The sequence below is a fragment of the Brienomyrus brachyistius genome, chromosome 3, assembly GCF_023856365.1.
Source record: "Brienomyrus brachyistius isolate T26 chromosome 3, BBRACH_0.4, whole genome shotgun sequence".
Classification (NCBI taxonomy): Eukaryota; Metazoa; Chordata; class Actinopteri; order Osteoglossiformes; family Mormyridae; genus Brienomyrus; species Brienomyrus brachyistius.
The window spans coordinates 12,343,532-12,362,890 of record NC_064535.1 but is presented as its reverse complement, the minus strand read 5'-3'; the positions used below and the strand labels follow the sequence as shown (position 1 = coordinate 12,362,890).

General features: G+C 48.3%; 2 protein-coding genes and 1 long non-coding RNA gene across 6 annotated transcripts in view; 2 read left to right on the top strand and 1 right to left on the bottom strand.

Annotated features, from left to right (window-relative positions):
- Positions 1–19,359, bottom strand: part of wdfy4 (WDFY family member 4) — a 45,286-nt gene that overhangs the window by 6,154 nt on the left and 19,773 nt on the right. For 3 of the 4 annotated variants that reach the window (XR_007396844.1, XM_049007440.1, XM_049007441.1), the window contains exons 38-53: positions 18,622–18,816; positions 18,399–18,511; positions 14,919–14,996; positions 14,630–14,821; positions 14,442–14,526; positions 13,602–13,771; positions 11,060–11,208; positions 10,385–10,505; positions 9,989–10,074; positions 9,814–9,876; positions 5,302–5,344; positions 4,761–4,880; positions 4,544–4,661; positions 3,896–4,005; positions 1,733–1,886; positions 1,559–1,650 (exon numbers count right to left, since the gene is read on the bottom strand). Coding sequence is in view for 3 of the 4 variants with exons in the window: in XM_049007440.1 (XP_048863397.1) it covers positions 1,559–1,650; positions 1,733–1,886; positions 3,896–4,005; positions 4,544–4,661; positions 4,761–4,880; positions 5,302–5,344; positions 9,814–9,876; positions 9,989–10,074; positions 10,385–10,505; positions 11,060–11,208; positions 13,602–13,771; positions 14,442–14,526; positions 14,630–14,821; positions 14,919–14,996; positions 18,399–18,511; positions 18,622–18,816 (1,889 nt within the window). In the remaining variant the exon portion in view is untranslated. The remainder of the gene's footprint in view (positions 1–1,558; positions 1,651–1,732; positions 1,887–3,895; positions 4,006–4,543; positions 4,662–4,760; positions 4,881–5,301; positions 5,345–9,813; positions 9,877–9,988; positions 10,075–10,384; positions 10,506–11,059; positions 11,209–13,601; positions 13,772–14,441; positions 14,527–14,629; positions 14,822–14,918; positions 14,997–18,398; positions 18,512–18,621; positions 18,817–19,359) is intronic. The other variant, XM_049007442.1, reaches the window with a different exon arrangement.
- LOC125738487 (uncharacterized) lies at positions 1,805–2,754 on the top strand. The gene is made up of 3 exons (XR_007396845.1): positions 1,805–1,931; positions 2,234–2,278; positions 2,330–2,754. It is a non-coding gene; the product is annotated as an uncharacterized LOC125738487 (long non-coding RNA).
- lrrc18a (leucine rich repeat containing 18a) lies at positions 6,423–8,731 on the top strand. The gene is made up of 2 exons (XM_049007444.1): positions 6,423–6,596; positions 7,719–8,731. The coding sequence occupies exon 2, from the start codon at positions 7,723–7,725 to the stop codon at positions 8,482–8,484; it is 762 nt and encodes a 253-aa protein (XP_048863401.1). The 5' UTR covers positions 6,423–6,596; positions 7,719–7,722; the 3' UTR covers positions 8,485–8,731.

Below are 19,359 nucleotides of genomic sequence, written 5' to 3'. Positions count from 1 at the left end.
GACAACTTGGCCAGCTGCTCTCCTGGTTTGGACTGCTATTTGTGTGAGGACAAATTATGAGCCAGGAAAGCTGACATCCTGGGAACCATTGCGTGCACAGCACAGGGGTAATATAATAATTTGTTAAATATATTCATATTTTACTGCTGAACTGTGCTGCTTTTACTTTTTAATTTCGCATTTTAACTTTTCCTTCCACCATCTTTGTAAAAGAAAGGACAGGACAATGCACACAGCTAAACCAATGAGATGTTTCATGAGTTTAGTGTTGCTAGATTGGGATGATTGCCACTCAGTCTGGCTCAATTTGAGCGGATTGTGCAGGTTAGATACTGGAGGCTACAGGGACAAGGCAGATGAGACGCCAACCATTTGCAGGCCACACTTACACATGCAGACCTATGTAACTCCAATTTTTGTAACTCCAAGTAGCCTCAGGATGTTTCTGCATTGTTGGGGGAAAACATGCACCATCTTACCAACAGTTTGTGTATTAATCTTCTTATTTATGAATGCGGCGTTGTTCTGCATCAAGTGTGACTTACAGTTGGTCATTTTCTTTTGCTATGCTAGTTAAAGGCAAGCTTTAAGGTTTTCAAAAAAAGTTACCTTGTGATGCCTCAAAAAATAAAAATGAACAGTTTACTATAATAATTTTTGCATTAGCTCATTATTTTAATATTCATTCAAACGACTAACTACTACAATGACCAGATTGAACAAAAATGGGAATAATTATGTAGTCCAAGAATTGGCTTCAATATAGACTTTAGTAAATTTTTTAGAATAGTATTGTATACTATTAGTTAGTATTGCCCTGCACCTCTGTACTGTAAGTCTCTGCACGCCAGTTGTGGGGATACCCTCCATGATATCAGAATCTCATTTTAGTAAATGTTTGTTAGGTTTTTGGTATTTTATATTATGGGATCATTAAACACACAAAAATCAGAGCTATGGAAAAGTGCTGGAAAAGGTATGGAAAAGGTAACCGGATAACAGTCACTTCAGCATCCCAGCTGCTGAAAGGAAACTTAATCTGGAGTTGGTGTTTTTTGTATTGAGCTAAAAAGTGCGGGGGGGGGGGGGGGGGGGGGGCACACAATTCAGTGTGAAAGTTCTCCACAGTCTCTTCATTTCATCTGCATATAAATAAAAAAGAGAAAAACAAAAGAGGTCACTTCCCACAAATGGGAGGCGATTACAGACAGTGCTGCGAGCTGATGAAGCAGAGGCTGCAGAGAGCTGCAGGCATACAGTAGGGAGAAAGAACACATTCATCCCCATAAAGAGGCAGCGAGCTCTAATGCAGTTACGCCAGGCTCCGGGATTGTACTCCTGCTGAATCGGCCAGTTATCGCGTAATGACAATGGTGCTAAGCAGAGTAATCAGCTATTCGTGATGAACAAAACCACTACATAATGTCAGCGACACAAAGAGCAAATTTATTTAACTCTCAAAAACCTTGCCGGAACGATCCGTCAGTCTTTGACTGCCCTGGTTGACGTCTTGCGGGGCCACGTGCTGGTGGCTGAAGATGGAAAAGGCCGCACTCACCTCTCTGTGCATTCGGATGAACTCCTGGGGGTCGCCCTTAGCCCATGGAGGAAGCACCACATCACCCACGGTGGTCCCATCCTGTGTACAGCCTTCACAACACAGCAAAGTTAAAACCCATGTTAGGATCACCATGATGACGACTATGACAACATGCTGTCCACTGTTACCCACCCAGCTCAAAATTGTTGGAATTGACCAGAAAGTCTGGCAGGTAGTAAAACTCTGGGATGAGCTCTCTGACGTCACTCATGTTGTCTCTAGAGGCTGATTCCCAGTCCTTCTTTACACAGTGGAACATGCGGTCTGCCACATCAAAGGAACCTCCCTGTGGGAGAGTAGAGGTCAGTGCCTGAGAGGAGCAGAGGTGGAGGTGCATACTCAGTTCTGGGGGTGTCAGTGCCTCAGAGGAGCAGAGGTGGAGATGCATACTCAGTTCTGGGGGTGTCAGTGCCTCAAAGAAGCAGAGGTGGAGGTGCATACTCAGTGTGGGGTATCAGTGCCTCAGAGGAGCAGACATGGAGGTGCATACTCAGTTCTGGGGGTGTCAGTGCCTCAAAGAAGCAGAGGTGGAGGTGCATACTCAGTGTGGGGGTATCAGTGCCTCAGAGGAGCAGAGGTGGAGGGGCATACTCAGTGTGCGGGTATCAGTGACTCAGATGAGCAGAGGTGGAGGTGCATACTCAGTGCTGAGGGTGTCAGTGCTTCAGAGGAGCAGAGGTGGAGGGGCATACTCAGTGCTGAGGGTGTCAGTGCCTCAGAGGAGGAGAGGTGGAGGTGCATACTCAGTGCTGAGGGTGTCAGTGCCTCAGAGGAGGAGAGGTGGAGCTGCATACTCAGTGCTGAGGGTGTCAGTGCCTCAGAGGAGGAGAGGTGGAGGGGCATACTCAGTGTCGGGGTATCAGTGCCTCAGAGGAGGAGAGGTGGAGGTGCATACTCAGTGTGGGGGTATCAGTGCCTCAGAGGAGGAGAGGTGGAGGTGCATACTCAGTGCTGAGGGTGTCAGTGCCTCAGAGGAGGAGAGGTGGAGGTGCATACTCAGTGCTGAGGGTGTCAGTGCCTCAGAGGAGGAGAGGTGGAGGGGCATACTCAGTGTCGGGGTATCAGTGCCTCAGAGGAGGAGAGGTGGAGGTGCATACTCAATGTGGGGGTATCAGTGCCTCAGAGGAGGAGAGGTGGAGGGGGATACTCAGTGTGGGGGTATCAGTGCCTCAGAAGAGCAGAGGTGGAGGTGCATACTCAGTGTTGAGGGTGTCAGTGCATTAGAGGAGGAGAGGTGGAGGTGCATACTCAGTGCTGAGGGTGTCAGTGCCTCAGAGGAGGAAAGGTGGAGGTGCATACTCAGTGCTGAGGGTGTCAGTGCCTCAGATAAGCAGAGGTGGAGGTGCATACTCTGTGCTGGGGGTGTCAGTGCCTCATAGAAGTGATGGTGGAGGTGCATACTTAGTGCTGGGGGTGTCAAGTTTTGCTTAGGAGAGATTCCATTCACACTGTCCTGAGAGGAATTGAGCAGGTGAGACACTAACTGGATCAGATTCACTAAATTAAAGGCAAAATCAAAATATACAAACATTTTAAGGGCAGAAGGAAAAGAAAAAATAAAATTCAGTTTTTGCCTGCTGAACGGATACACACATGATGTGTCCCTGGAAGTGGCATCATCGATAAATTAGGGCCAGATATATAATTCCTAAGCGTATTAAACCTGTTAAATTACAAATGGCTTGATTTGTCTGATGGCGACTGAAGCGTTTCACTTTTTTGCAGTTTTTAATAGTCCTGATAGAAACCTCCCGAGAAAGCCCATAATTTGCAATAAAAAGATTACCAATATTGAATGAAAATAATGTATACACAGTAAATGCTGTTAGTACAACAAATTGAGTTATAGATATTACAGCACAGAAAAATGTGATTTCACTGCAGCACAACACATTGCAGTGCAACTAATATCTTTATTGTTTTATATCTCTGTATTAAATATGCATGGCATTTTATTTTAATCAATTGGATCGCAATGTATAAATCTGATGTTTTTAAAAGACAAAACCAAATTTTTGCATTTTTTTGCTGCTAAGATATTTATTTGCATACATATTGAAATAATGCTTTTCTGAAAAGTAAAAGTTTGCGAAGAAGGCAATGGACTGTAAGCAGTCAGGCAGTTCTTGTGCACCAGGGCATATCGACACTCCTCTGAGGCGTCCTCAAGCCTCAGGCTGACACACAGATGGCGAATTTCCCATATTTGTGGGAAGCAGACATGCACAGCTGAGGTGACACCTCTGTGGCTCAAAGTGAGCACTCCGACGCTAGGGGGCACTGGTGAGGCTTTACCTGCAGGCTCAGGAAGGTCTGAGAGAAGGGCTCCATCCGCACCAGGAAGGAAGCGACAATGATGGCGGATGAATAGTGTGTGCAGTAGTGGCACTGCGCTGAGAGGTCACCTGTGAGGCATGGTAGGCATTAGAGGTCAGCAAGTGGCCGCTTGGTATGCTCCTGCCAGCAAAAGGGTGGGGTCTCTATGGCAGCTTGGTATGCTCCCGCCAGCAAATGGGCGGAGTCTATAAATGGCTGCTTGGTATGCTCCCGCCAGCAAATGGGCGTGGTCTATAAATGGCAGCTTGGTATGTTCCCGCCAGCAAATGGGCGGGGTCTCTATGGCAGCTTGGTATGCTCCCGCCAGCAAATGGGCGGAGTCTATAAATGGCAGCTTGGTATGCTCCCGCCAGCAAATGGGCGGAGTCTATAAATGGCAGCTCGGTATGCTCCCGCCAGCAAATGGGCGGAGTCTATAAATGGCAGCTCGGTATGCTCCCGCCAGCAAATGGGCGTGGTCTAAATGGCAGCTTGCAACATGCCTGCCAGTAAATGAGTGGGATATAAATAGGGGTAGGCATGCTCCTGCCAGCAAATGGACAGAATCTAGGTAGGAGTGGCCTGTGGTCTGGCCCATGGCCTGAAGAGGGAGACCAGTACGCTCACCGTCATTGTTCTCCACCTCGTTGTACCTCTGGATGAACCTCTCTCTCCTTTTGTCAGTCTGGGCCCCCATTGGTTTGGACAGGTCTCGGAAGGTACTGGGCGAGGACAGATCCAGTGTCTGCAAAAACAGGATAGGGGTGGGGGGAGGCAGTTTTAAAGGCAATTTTTAGCTAGAGAGCTCAACAGATAGAGGACGCAAATCCACATGACGCCTCGCCTCCGAGTCGTAGTCTGCCAGGATCCAAGGAAACACGGGGTACTGCATGAGGTCATTATAGGTGCGTCCCGCCAGGGTGTTCAGGTGCATGAGGTACTCGAAGTTAGTCATCTCTCCTTTCTGTAAGGGGTACATGTGTACTCAGCAGAATCATCCAGCTCAGCCTCTTATAGGACAATGGAATGTAAAAAAATGCACCAAATAACAGTCAGCTGATGAAGGACGAACTCCGCACAGGAGTTGAAGACAACACATATGAGATATCTACTTCTCCGAGCTGACAATTCAATGGCTGTACTTTTAACACTACACTATTAACTAAAGTGTGCACCAGTTAACAAGTTCAGCGGACAGTCCAGATAACCAGGAAGCTTGCTGTTTGAGCTGAACAGAAGCTGTTTTTAACTGAATGCAGATAATCACAGTGTGACATTATATGTTTTATAATCAATGGCAACCACTGTTTGTTTTTTCAACATCACCTTTAGTTTTACTGAACAATTGCTCAGAGGTTTAACCCTACTGTGACTCGGTACTGTACCTGCCATCTATGAAGTGCATTCTTATCTCCACCAGAAGCCTTCCTAAAAACAATACATGCAGGATATCTTAGTGGCATTCTGCACTACACATCCAAGACAATATGCATTCACAATGATCTCACTAGACTCACAAGGATTTAACAGTGTGCTGAAAAAGTATCACCTACTACATTTTCAAATATTCACTTCTGAACCATAAAAAACGTATTTTATTTAAATTATGTTATATCTCAGCTGCTCCCATCTGCAACTCAGAGTTAGCTACAGTCACATATCTTTGTGGTTCACCGTTTCAGAGCTGTACTTTGAATCCGTAATTGTGACTGACACAATAAGAGCTTTCAGTGCCTCCATGATGGCAGAGGACTGCAGTGTTACAGCGTAAAAGAGGATTTTAAAGCCGGAAGACCCTAAGCAGCAGTATGCAGAAAAACCTCAGCTTCACTTATTACTCACCACTAAAGAAAATAAGCGCGTGATAATACAGTGTATAGCGCCCTCTGCAGACCATCTCTGAAAGACCATCTCACAGTGTTACAGAATCTACAGGACGCATCTAAATACTGCAGAAAGCATGTCGTATACAACAGCTTATATCTGTGGAAAATTCACTATCCCTTCGTCTCACGATGACAAAGATACTAATAAAGTCAGTCGCCCTATTGAAATCTGAGGATTCATCACATACAGGTAATTTGCACATTTTAATCAGCATGTTTTTAACTGACAACAATGAAACATGAATCAGTATCACTGGGGTTGTGTTTGCTCTAATCCATTTAGGGTCTAGGGCCCCCATGAGAATAAGCGGCAAGCAAGCATGGATGGATGGATGTAAAAAGGCATTTTGCCACAGTCAGTCAGCGCCCAGCACTGGCTATATGTCAGCTTATTTTTTGGACTGTATAGGGGTCTGAAGAGTATGCAAAACTCTGCGCTACTTTACAATTCAGGCTAAATGATCAGTCTTGGTGGGTCTGCCTGGGGGTTCAGTGAGTGGCTATGAGGGACTCAGCACAGAACAAAAGGCCATCCTCCTTGTGTGGGTCATTGGCATAGTAACAGACAACAGGCACCAGATTTCTGTTGCCTAGTAACAAAGTCAAACAACAAAGTCCACTTTGCATGCTCCCACATGTGGGAGAGCAGCAACGTGAATTTTCAGCCTCCATTTTTAACAAACAGCTACTTTTCCCTTTTTTTAATCTGAAGACCCAATTGAATTCAAGGAGTCGGAAGGGCTCTGAAAACATCTCCTCCTCAGAGGCACATCGGGGAAGGAAAATCACAGCGGGTGAGTATTAGCACACCGTCACTAATAATACAGAATGCAGAATGTGTGCATCCCACGCCGCTCCATCCCCTGCCTTGGAGAGAAGTCAAAGTAGTCTGTGCTATCAGGCTGTGTTTTCAGTGATAATTAACAAGCAAGTGGCTGTACTCAGACTGGCTTCTCTTGCACTGAAGGGCTGCTTTGTTTTGACAGGAACAAAGCTCTGTGGGCTCTGGACAATCAACACAATAACACGTCTTTAAAAAATGAACTAAACTTTTTTTTTTTTAAAATCACCTTTACTCAATAATTTCAGTTTTTTTTTTAATTAATCAGTCATGTCAATATAGCCAAACCCTCACAGTTTTTGTTCCAAACAGCACATCAAATGTTTAAATGACATGGTGTATTTCATCTAGAAAATCACTGACTTCCCACAGGATGAGCAGTTTTTTTATGCGTTTGTTTAGCTAGCAGCTTAATGCTCCTCCGCGGTAATGTTACCGCTGCTGCACTACTCGCGCATAATATTTCAGGTGAACGGCGGAAAACCCAATTTGTAGACAGGGCCCCGGTTCTGAAATTGTTTTTTAAGAAGCATAAATGAAGCGGCGCATGGGGCGTGCGTGTATGTGTGGGGGGGGTGGGGGGTGCGGCCAAGCAAACGCTCTCGCCGCTCGTCTCCCGCTCCTGAATATGATTAATGAGCGCCAAAAGGGCCGCGAGGCCTCATAACAATGACTCCCGCTTTAAGTGAGGAGGAGCACAGTGCAGGAAGCTGCTTCACTCCCCGAACCGTCATCTATCACGGCCGCGGACTAACGGATCGATAGGCGGCCGCGCGTGTCGTCCGCGCCCATCCGTCAGAGCCGCTTGTTCCCCCAAATTACACTCATCTCCTTCTTCCCACAGTTCCTGCGTATTAACCTTAATTAGGGAGAGCATTATCTAAAGACATCCCTCCGGGCTGAGTGGGGGTGAGCGAGCAGGAATGCAGACAGTACGCTTCTCCCTCCTTCTCCTTCTAGGTGTACGCGACGTTGATCTTTCTCGCTCGCATCATTCCTGCTTTCCGCGCCCCCACCCTCCTCCTCAAGGTGGGAATGGGTGTCAGTGACTGAACGGCCGTCTCTCTCTCCCCAGCTCCATGGCCAAAGGGAAGAAGAAGGCGGCGTCGAAGGGGAAGAAGATCACGCTCAAGATGGCCAAGAACCAGCTGAGGCTGACGGCGGACGGCAAACGCAGGCTAGACCTCAGCAACATGAAGATTGACGCCTTCCCCAAGTGCCTGCTGAAGATGGCCGACGTCGACGAGCTGGACCTGAGCAGGAATGTACTGAGGACCATCCCTGACTACATCGACCGCTTCCTCAACCTGCGATATTTGGACCTGCACAGCAACCGCATCGAGCAGCTGCCTGAGGCCCTGGGCCGGCTGCAGACCCTGCGGCACCTCAACCTGTGCAACAACCGGCTGACCGCCACTGGCATTCCCTCCCAGCTGGGCCGCCTGTCCTCCCTGCGCAGCCTCAACCTGGGCATGAACCGGCTGGAAACCCTGCCGGCCTGCATCGGGGCACTGCGAGACCTCCAGGAGCTCGGCCTCTTTGACAACCTGCTCACGTCGGTGCCGAGTGCCATCCGCGGTCTCCCCAGCCTCCGCAAACTCAACACCCTGCGCAACCCCTTAGCCGCGAGCACCGAGGCCCGGCGGGAGGGGCCCACTGACAGCGTGGAGCACCTCTACCTGGTGAGGGAGGATAGCCTGTGCAAACTCTGCCTGGGTAAGTGTAGGGAGGACAGGCAGAAGATCAGCAAGCAGGCCCAGGTCCCTTGCAGGAGGACCGCCTTCTCTGGGCTCGTCGTGCCAAACTCCACAGCCCAGGAAAGCCAGGTCCTGTGGAGGTGAGCGTGGCTGCTTTGGGAGAGCAGCTCTGGCTAAGGGCCATCTGGACACGGTTGAGTGTTACATCTGTGTAATGGGACGTATTTAATATGGCTTCGGCATCCTGATTTCTGTTTTTGTGTCGGAGGTTTGACATGGTCTTTGGTCATTAGAAAAGGACAGGCTAAAGAGTACAGAAAAAGTAGCAGAGTTTCCCTAAACTGAGCATAATGCAATGCTGTCATAAAACACTAATTAAAACGTCAACACATGTTTGTTTCTGTGTCATATTTAAAAGCACACACTCACAAAGCAAACTGGCATCTTCCTGAAGTAGCTACACCAATAAAATGTGTGCAAAAAAGCACGAACAGACATGGAGCAGTAAAGCACCATGCTACTGGCCTGGGGCCGCTCGCAGATCCCATTACGGTGCATTTTCGTGCAAACTGACAGCGCGCCGCTCAATAAGGCCGTGTGACGGATGGCCCCAGTGACCGGACAGTGGCATGTATTTTACAGTACAGAGGCAGTTACTGTGTGCGTCTCTGCAATGGACTGTGGAAGTCAGCCACAGCGCCTCCTGCCTGACATCACCACCGTACGTCTCATAAATGACACGGGGCAGGAATGAGGTTATGAGGACGATGCAGGGTCAAGGAACAGCACAGGGTTACAAAGGCCGGACGAATCAACTGAACGGCGGCTCTCATTGCAGGGCTGTGATGGTTAGTTCACCGTAAGTGACAGAAACAGGAGTGACAGAGAAATAATAATGATAATTGATATTTTATCAATCCTCATGGGGAAATTCTCTTTATGCCTCCCCCAACTTGTTCTCTGTAGGTGAGAGTGAGCTGGCTATGAAGCACACCCACCCAAGGGAGCTGGGGGGGGTACGGGAGTAAGGGACTCGCAAGGACCCACAGAGGTGCTGAGACCTTCCGATCACAGACACTGAGCCCACTGAGCCACATGCTGCCCATCAGGAGTGACACAACAGAGTGACAAAGCCAGGAGTGAGAGTGAAAGGAGTGACAAAGCCAGGAGTGACAGAGAAAAGAGTGACAAAGCCAGGAGTGAGAGTGAAAAGAGTGACAAAGCCAGGAGTGACAGAGAAAAGTGACAAAGCCAGGAGTGATAGAGAAAAGAGTGAGAAAGCCAGGAGTGACAGAGAAAAGTGTGACACAACAGAGTGACAAAGCCAGGAGTGACAGAGAAAAGTGACAAAGCCAGGAGTGAGAGTGAAAGGAGTGACTCGTTGGACCGTCCCTTTTCACATGTCTGTTGGCCACATGTCACATGCCATTTCCCATGGCTGCCAGTAACACAGACCTATGTGCCAGGTCTCACCTGATGTTGGTGATGGCTTCCGCAATCCCTCTCCCCTTCAGCAAGGGCACGGCAGAGCAGAACCTGGGGAGAGGGTGAGTGTCACATCACCGGGAGGGGTCGGCTCGGGGACACCACGAGGGGATGTGTGTACAGGGACACCACAGAAGATGCAGGTGTACGTTTCCCCACTTACTTCTTAAAGGCCAGGCCGTGGTCCTTGTTCTGGAACACTAGGAAAGCAGACTGACCATTGCGCATGAAGATTTCCAGGGCGTTATCCTACGAAAAGGTGCAAGATTGAGCAACACACCAGACAGCACCAGTGCCCATGGCTCACAGTGAGCAGGCTGTTTTTCAGCTCTGCAGATGAAATGGCTCCACGAACAAAGGGAGAAACAACAATTCACAACAATTAAATCACACATTACATTTGGGCACCACGGTCGTTGTCTTGTTATGAAGACAGAAACTTGGTAAATGCGCAAATGGAGGAAATATTAACGTGTGTTCAGTCATTTTGAACCAAGCACTCGTGCCTCAAGGCAGGATCCCAATCGCTCCGGTCGACTCCCCCTTTATTAAGTCCTACCTGCAACAGGAAGCGCATGAAATGCGCCTCCTTAATGTCCTCATAAGGGTGGCGCCTGCACGTGGGGCTGCTGTCGGATTTGTCCTTGTTAAGCATGCCGCAAATGAAGGAATCCCTGAAGCTGGAAGTGAAGGCAGGAGAAAAGCAGGATTTATCACCACGCACTCCGCTGGCGAGTTTTTATGTGTGCGCAGGGTGAGAAGCTGGAAATAATTAGCTACAATAAAAAATATCTACTTTAATTGCACTGTGGCATCATCAGATTATGTACAGATATGGAGACCGAGTTCTTTTATGGAACTCAACCAAATAATATAGAAAGGAGAAAGTAAGAACAAGGACAATCACTGGAACAATCAGAAATGTATGTGTGGCAGATTTTGTCCAAAGTACAAAACGGAGAGCAGAGTCAGGCAGCATCGATGGTGCAGCTGCAGTGTAGAGCCTTACACTGTTGGCCATGGGATGTGAACCTTCTGAACAAGGGACCTAACCCGCTGAACTTCACACTGCCCTGATGATGAATTATTTACGGTGTTTCATAAACTGCAGCCTTGCCTACTGTAGTTCTCTTGGTGATATAATGAGAGGTAATTTCTCTCCGCCTGCTAAGGATGGTGTTGATAAGAGAGATGGCAGGTTGCCCTGTCTGGTGAGGTGATGGTAGTTCTCTACCTGCTGGGATGGTGGCACGTGCAGCAGACTTCTCCAGTGGAGGACAGTGTGAAGCCGTCGCAGATATAGAAGTGGGCAAGGCCAAACATCAGCACCCCCTCTGTGAGAATGTGGCCATTGACAATCACCACGCCCAGCTTGCTCCTCACCTGACAGACCAGACGAACATCTCATCAACAGACAGACATCTAGCAGAATTCATCAACAGGTGAGTGGAATACAGCCAAGCTCTGCAGAGCAGCCATAGGGCTGCGAAGGGCTGCCAGGGCTGTCATTGTATTCAATAAAACATTAATAGATACAAAAATTAAATGAAAGCCAGAAATGGCCAGTCTTCAGCTTCCTCGATCTGGAGGAACGGCTCGTCTGTGTCATGATATGCGGCAGTCATCACAGAGTGCTCCTTTTGAGGGGAGATTTCTCCTTTTTCAGAGTGGAGGTATCAGGAGACCTCTAGGTACGCCATGATTGATTATTCTGAGTGGTCCATTACTGCTAACACATGGTGCACACGCACACGCACACACACACACGCACACACAAACATACACACACACACAGTCCATGTCTTCTTGTCTTTATGGGGATTCTCCATTAATTTCTACAGGAAAAACCCTAATCCAACAATGATGGCCTTAATCCCTACCCAACCCTAACCATAACCATAAGTAACCACACGAAATACAAGACGTTTGGCTATTTTAGTTTTTTGTTTGCATTAACAGATTTTTGTAAAATTGAGGTAATTCCTGTGGGGACTAAAAAACGTCCCCATAAGGTGAAAAGTTACAGGTCACTACAATGTAATAATTACAAGCTCACACATGCACACACACACACAGACACACAGACACACACACACACACACACGGACAGAGCAGTACAAAACGCAGTGCCGGAATAAGAATGGGCGTTGGTGACACTTTCATTTGCATGACTAATTTTATTGTTCCAGTTCATTTCACAGAGCCTGACTGCACCTGGCCCCCTCCCTGCTATAGCCTTGGCCCGACCCCCCTGGGATCCCTCTTCCAAACCATATGGGGCACCAGTTAAACGCCATTAATACTGATCAATTCGGGCCCCCCGTCGCTGGTCCCAGTGACGGGATCCGGGTGGTTATTGCATGTATTAATCAATGACACGCCAGAGAAACACTGCGAGCTGAATGCGTGTCTCCCAGACCAGAGCCCACCTGGTGCTCCAGCCCTCCAGTGCCCGAACGCCGGGCACGCGCCAGCAGGCGTGCTGTTAAACCCGCACTTTTAATGCTTTTACACTCTTCACTCTCTTTTTAATTATCTTACTGGGGACAATATCTCTGGCACCCCGGTGCAGGAGGCGGTGGCGTAACCCAGCTCAGAGCGAGGTGATGGAGCATATTCACACTGGCACAGCATCAGCACTCAGTAAGACTCTCATCTGCAAATATTATGGGAAGCATTTAAAAAAAAAAAAAAAAAAACCTTTTCTGCTCATTTGTACGAAGCAGTGCTTCTGGTTGCCAAAGCGGGGCGTTTCTGGGATTTAACCCTTAGAGGGGGGTTCAGCACCCAAGAAATATGGGAAGAAATCACTAAATAGTTTTGAAATATTAATGTAGCAAGACAAAAAAAAATAGGATGGTTGAAGCCCCCCCCCCCCCCCCCCCCTCAAAGCAGGGTCTAGAAATGTCTATGGGCCATTTCAACATGGAGGTCACTGGGCACGCTAAGAAAAACAAAATCGCCCTGGTCAGCCAGCACCTGGCAAAACCCTTCCATGTCCTGGACTATAAAAGGTGAACAAAGGGCCACAAGCTGAACAGCCACTGTACCCTGGAGACCTGCCTCTGTAAATAGCCGGCCACATTAGATGTGCAGAGCGGTCTTAATAAGTAAGGCGCCAACGTCATGCCATGAGGATCGCGGTGGCCTCTTCCGCCAACATCCAGCCCCCCCCCCCCCCCCGCCCCCCAGCACTCATTCATTAGCGGCATGAAAAGGACACTTGAGTGAGTTGTCATTCTGCGGCCCTCTAATTATTTGCCGGCGTGGGGCGAAGCACGCAAGGCAGCGTGAACTGTGCCTGTAGATTAATGAGCATGAAAGGAACGATTCATCTGACAGGCGTCGCAGCAGGACTAAAAACCTCTAAATGAATACAAGACAGTTGATGTCACCCCCTGCCGTTTTTATTAATACTTCTGTCAGGCGCACGCAGCCCGACGCTGAGGTGGAGAAGGCCCCTCCGTCCCGGGAAGAGGCGGGGGCCTCCCGTTAGCGTGAAACTGGACAGCTGCTGGCTGTGCGGGCCAATATAAAGGGGGCATTCTGCCCCCTAGTGAGCTGAGAACAATTTGAAAACAGGGGTTTCCCAAGGCGATTTCCCACTGCGGTGCATCTCGCATCCACATCTGTCCTGCTGTTTTGGGACCCTCGCGGGGATAAATGTCCTTTCTGGACTGTTTCTTAAGGTCGGCCATCTCTGGAGCCCTCCTATAGCCTAGTTGAGACCCTTTGTGTACTGGGTGACAGGTTCTGCATCACTTCCAGAGTCTGACCTGCTCAGCCTCAGCCAGCTCCTGCAGCACCAGCTGTGTGGATGCGCAGGGTTCCCAGGGTTCCTCAATGGGCGACAACGGCTCCTTCAGGGTGGGGAAGAAGGTGAGCCGCTCGCAGTCCCCGGTGGTCTCTTCCTCCTCCTGGGTGGCCTCACATACGGCAAAGGGTTCTGTGTCTCACATACACATACACACGCACACACACACACACACACACACACACACACACACAGGGCAGCCTTAGTTTACCTACAGCACCACATGGGACTCCTAGACTGAATAAATGTAAATATGATTTTCCTCAATAAACAAAACAGCAGGGGTCCACAAACTGTTGCATCCCAAGTGGACTTACTTGCATGTAAAAGCAATTCCTGGGTGTATGAAGCTTTGTAAATGCAAAACAATCACTCTGCAAGAGAGCAAACTGTGTGTGCATGTGTGTGTGTGGTTGTGTGTGTGTTTAATTCTGACCCCACTATGATGGCAAAACCTGAAAAAGCAGGCCTTGTGGAGATGCCCTGACAGGGAAACTCTTGCTGTTACATCATCTGCCTGTTAAAGGAGGCTATTACTGTGTGTTTTCCTGTTTCATCTGGCAGTGAAAGGGACACCCCACGTGTATGGCCATACATCAGGTGTGTACGTCACTGCAGGAACTGTTCCTAACAATGCCGGAATACATTTTTTTTAACCAGAGCTTGAATTGTTGCAGGTTTTTGTGGTTACGAATAAAATCATAATGTGATCAAACTGTGAGTTCATGCATGTGTATGTGTGTGTGTCTGTGTCAGTGTCTGTCTCTGAGTCTGTGTGTCTGTCTGTCTGTGCCCGCCACACCTGGCTCTGCCTCTGTGCTCTCGGGTGCTTTGCCTTCCTCCACAGGGTCCCATTTCGCTTGCAGACTCAGGCGAGATGCTGGAAACTGGAGAACGACACGGCAGCTCCCTGTTCACACATGCAGAGGCTTGCGAAGGGTCGCCATCGCCAGCCATCCAGCTGCCCACTTCGCCACGGAGACACAATACCTTCTTAGAGCGGCGCAGGGCCTTCCTGCGAATCCTAGGCCTGGTGCGGCTGGGTCCCTCGGAGCCGTCCTGCACCCAGCCACGTGACACCATCACCCCAGGCCCGGGTCCGAACAGGCCCCTCTCCCGGAGCAGATCTTCCTCCCAACTGGCCCAGCGCCGACTGACACGGGCCTCCTCACACCGTATTGCCTGCAGGACAGGAGATGCAAAGCACCCGTGTGAGTGCCAACCCATTAAGCTTGGCTCCGACGTGGCCAGCAGGGGGCAGTGGTGAGGGGGTAGGCACCTGGGCATGGTTCTTCCGTAGGTTCTCAAACATCTCCTGAGCAGAGCTCTGTTGACTCTCTATATAGAGCAGGTACTCCTAGGAAGACCAAAGAGAGAGAGAAGGTGACGTGCATGTGGGAGCGGGACCCTTCATGTGACCCTGGCTGCTCACAACACTGCCTTGACTTTAGCTGCAAAGCAGCTCTGCACCCAATAACTGTATGAATTTCCTTAGGTCTGTTTGTGCCGTTGGTTTTATCGATGCTAAATTACGGCGCATAGCAAAATAACCTACTGGCTACAGAGCGCACAATAAAACCTGCCTCCAAATCCAATTGTTTTCACTGTGATATAATTAAGTTAAGCTATAATATGAGCACAGCATGATGTGGCTTCTGGCTGCCCCCCTGTGTCGATGTCCTGCTGATATATTGCACTGACTGGCATTAGCCTGCAGGGGGCCCAGGCGCGCACTAACAGCACACTCACATGGTGCTCTCCTGCAAGGTCATTAAGCCACTAATCACAGCGGCAGGCCTGGCCAGCCAGTGAGCCGCTCCGCGGGACGCCGCCATAAAGAGCAGCCTGGAAAGCCCATTCCCTCAATCTCAGAGGGCCCCGTTTAACAGAACGCTGCCCCCCGCAGAGTGTCTGGCTAAATTAAACACTGAGGAGGGTGTGGTATTGTAACAGGCCCGAGTGAGTGTGCCTATGACTCCGGCTACAGTTGGGTCTGCCTGGATCTGTGTGTCATGTACGCTACCTTATCAAGCATCGACTGTTCTGAAACATACAGGGAGTCCCTGCAGAATCTATAGACTCACTCAGCCAGCCTCAATAAAAGCAATGCATTAACCGAAAGTCGTGAGAACATACACATTTCGCATATTAAAGGTTATGAAAATTGTCTCAGAGGCACAACCAAGGGAAGGGGATTCTGGGAAAGGTCATTTTAATGATGGGGATTCTGGGAAAGGTCATTCTGTCCTCTACATGAAAAATGACAGGTCAAGACATTGCGTTGTTAGGGAAGTGCTTAATTTTAACAGCCTGCTCATAATCCAAATTGTTTATTAAAAAAACATAAGTAATATATAGCATTAATTACAATTCTTATTTAATAAGACCTCCTTTGGTTCCATAGCCACTCTACATTAAATATATAACTCTTAACAGCCCCTCTGCAATTAACATCATGCTAATTTACATTTTAATTACTTCCCAAGAAAACACTATCTTTGTTGATAGCACAACATAATGTCAACTTCACTGTGCATAGTTGGTGTACGTGTAATGAACTTAACTCGATCATTAGTGATGTTAATCATCTTTCTAATATGCTGATAAAGATGATTATGTAAATGGAAGGCTGTTTTCTGAAATAAAACCCTTTAACGTTTGGGCTAAAATGCTTCGGAGGACATCTGCGATCGACTTGTACCATACAAAAGCAACATGTAACAGATGAGACTGATTTCCCAATTTCCTTTCAAATGGAAAACCGATGAACTGTCAAAGGCACCGCTGAACTTCCGACAACTGGGAACAGACCAACATGCGCTCAAAAACACATACTGCTCTAACACAGCCCTCTGGTTTTAGGACCAGAGGTAGAAAGTTCAGGTCCAAAAGGTACAAATCCGGACCAAGATTTTGTTTCAACCAAACAGTTGACTACTCTTTGACTCTTAAACTCCGTTGGTTGGTTGAAACTAAATCTCGGTCCAGATTTGTACTTTCTTGACCTAAATTTTCCACCTCTGTTTAGGTAACCACATCTCGTCCAGGCTTTTATACTCACCAGGAACATGAGGGGTAACCTTCAGCAGAAATGCTACCGTTCAGATATAGCATGATTAGACCACCCTTCAAATCATAAATACCCTGCAGTTTGGCAGAGATACACTTGAGCTTCCCAGATCTAGCAAATAGCACAAACTGTCAATACACAACAGCGAAAAATGTAGCATTTTCCTTGAGTAACTCAGGTCCTGCTCAAGTACAAATCATGAAGAAGTATTGTAACTGTATGGAATACATGAACCATTAATGCATATGGGATCAGTATGTTAATTAATACATTAAATAACAGTGTGGTACTAAACTATTTATGCTATTTCAACTGAAATGTTACCACAAAAAGTGTGTAAGGTGTGCAATGTCATTACGTAAAGTGCTCAAATGTAATGTTCTGTTGTCCCTTCATAATCACGGCTGACACCATAGGCCATGAAACCCGGGGAGGGGGGAATACCTACAAACAATTTAATGCAAACTGATGAGACTTCATTAATAAAAGCCTCAATTGTTCTGTAGTCATACATCACTACTATATACCTGTTTCAGTGAATTATCACCCCACTTGAAATGATGCCCCCCCCCCCGCACAGATGTGTTCTCAGGTGCTTGGTTGACACGACTCAGAGTTCTGGGAATTTCGACAGAGGAACTGCGCTGCCCTTTAACCATAAGCCACAGGGCTTTCATAAGTGTCGGCGGACAATCGCAGTGCGTGATGGCGACTTCCACAAAACCCAGTGAAAAATAAGCAATAATAATCATCGCTCCCTTTTCTCTCAACTCCGAGTGGGACAATTTATCAAAACAACTGATAGGCTGTCAGGGGGTGATATGATAAAGAATAACACAAAATGAATAATGCTTTCATCCGATTGGGAGTTCCTATAATTACAGTGCCGTTTGTCAGCAAGCGGAGACAGCAGTTGTGGAAACACCAATTTCATGCCCTGACGGCTGAATGAGACCAACGCGCCTCCTTTTCCAGATGGCCACATCTTCACTGGAGGAGCTAATGATGCGCTCGTGTTTCCAGGGGAAAAAACAACAAGGCGGCCGTCTTTAACCTTCAGCGGCTAACTGTATGTTCTACAGAATGTTCCCAGGGAAAAATTAACAAATATCAATTACACTGCTCAGTGAGGTGTAATCGGCTGTAATAATCTAAATGAATTTAAGGGAATAATTAAACAGACCCCAGGGCACATGCCCCCCCCCCTCCCCCCCCTTCGGGACGACACAAGGGGCCATGTGCTCACCTGTGGGGGGCAAAACGTCACACTACCGACCAACCGCTACAGCGCGATTGCTGCCAAAGACACACACACACACACACACACACACACACACGGCACATACACAGCCAAGTGCATGCGTGTGTGTTAGTGCGCGCTCCTGATTCTGTGTTCGCACGGCTCCTCCAGTCAAACACTGACAGCCTTTTCCCTGCTTGACTGAAATTACCTTATTAATGATGTATGAGCATATATCCTAGTGCCAGAAAATAGTCTTCAAATTGAGTGCCGTATCTGGGTGCATGTCTCACTGCATGGTATTACACTGACACAATCTCCTCTCAGCCAAAACAGAACATGACCCTGTCTGAATGACTGGGGCATTGTATGAATTAAATATGAGTGCTCTTTTAAGTGCCGAAAAGGGCCAGCCTGCCCAAACCTCGGCACTCAACAGCACCCCCTACCTTGGGCATGCAGAATGATTCCCTGGTCAGCCTCTTCTGAGCCGAACGCACCGCTGCCTTCAGGGGGCTGTGCTTGCCTTGCTGGGTCCGGTTCAGCTTCTTTTTCTGGGAGTCTGCGGGAGTACAATTCAGGAAATAGGGGGGCACAGAGCAGCAGTACGTCAAGATCACACAGCTGCACGTATGTCAGCGTGCTGCGCGGTGACCTGTGTGCCCGCCGTACCGATGAAGACCTGCCACGCCTTGACCCCCGTTTCCTCCCACAAGGGGCTGATATCTGCCATGCTCAGCGCACTGTCCTTCCCGCCAGGCTTCGCAGAGATATCGATCTTGTAGGCTTCCTCCAGCATGGCTCGCCGCTCCGCCATCAGCCGCCCCCACATCGTTTCTGCCAGCGCCTGCAGCTGGGACTCTACTGCTGGGGAAACAACGGACAGTGAGGCAACTATGGGTACAAAGTGACGCAGATCACGGAAAGACAGAAAGGGAACTGAAACGGAGAGCTTGGACCTGGCACTAGCAGAGGTGGGAACTCGAGTCACTGACTCATAACTCAATTTAGACTCAAGTCACAAATTTCATGACTTGTGACTCAGCTTGACAAAATTGATGAAAAGACTTGAATTTGACTTGGACTTGAGGGCACACGATTTGAGATTTCACTCTGATTTGCAATGTTTTGACTAGAGACTAGACTTACACTCTCCAAAAAATGACTTGCTCCCATCTCTGGGTATTAGTGTTACGCTGTCCGTCCCCTTCTGTGTCCCAGTGGTGTCAAGGTCACTTTGTGTCCTGGTGTGACCCCGGTGACCCAGTGAGCATGTCTTGACCCCGGTGACCATGTCCTAGTGCCACACCACTAAACGTGCATCCTGGTACCATCCCACGAGCTGCAAGCCCTGTTGAGGCTCTGTTGGCCCATACAGGAAGCCCCGCCCCTTACGCTTATCACAGCCTT

Coding starts and splice junctions, on each gene's coding strand:
- lrrc18a (XM_049007444.1), top strand. CDS start 7,723: ATGGCCAAAGGGAAGAAGAAGGCGGCGTCGAAGGGGAAGAAGATCACG.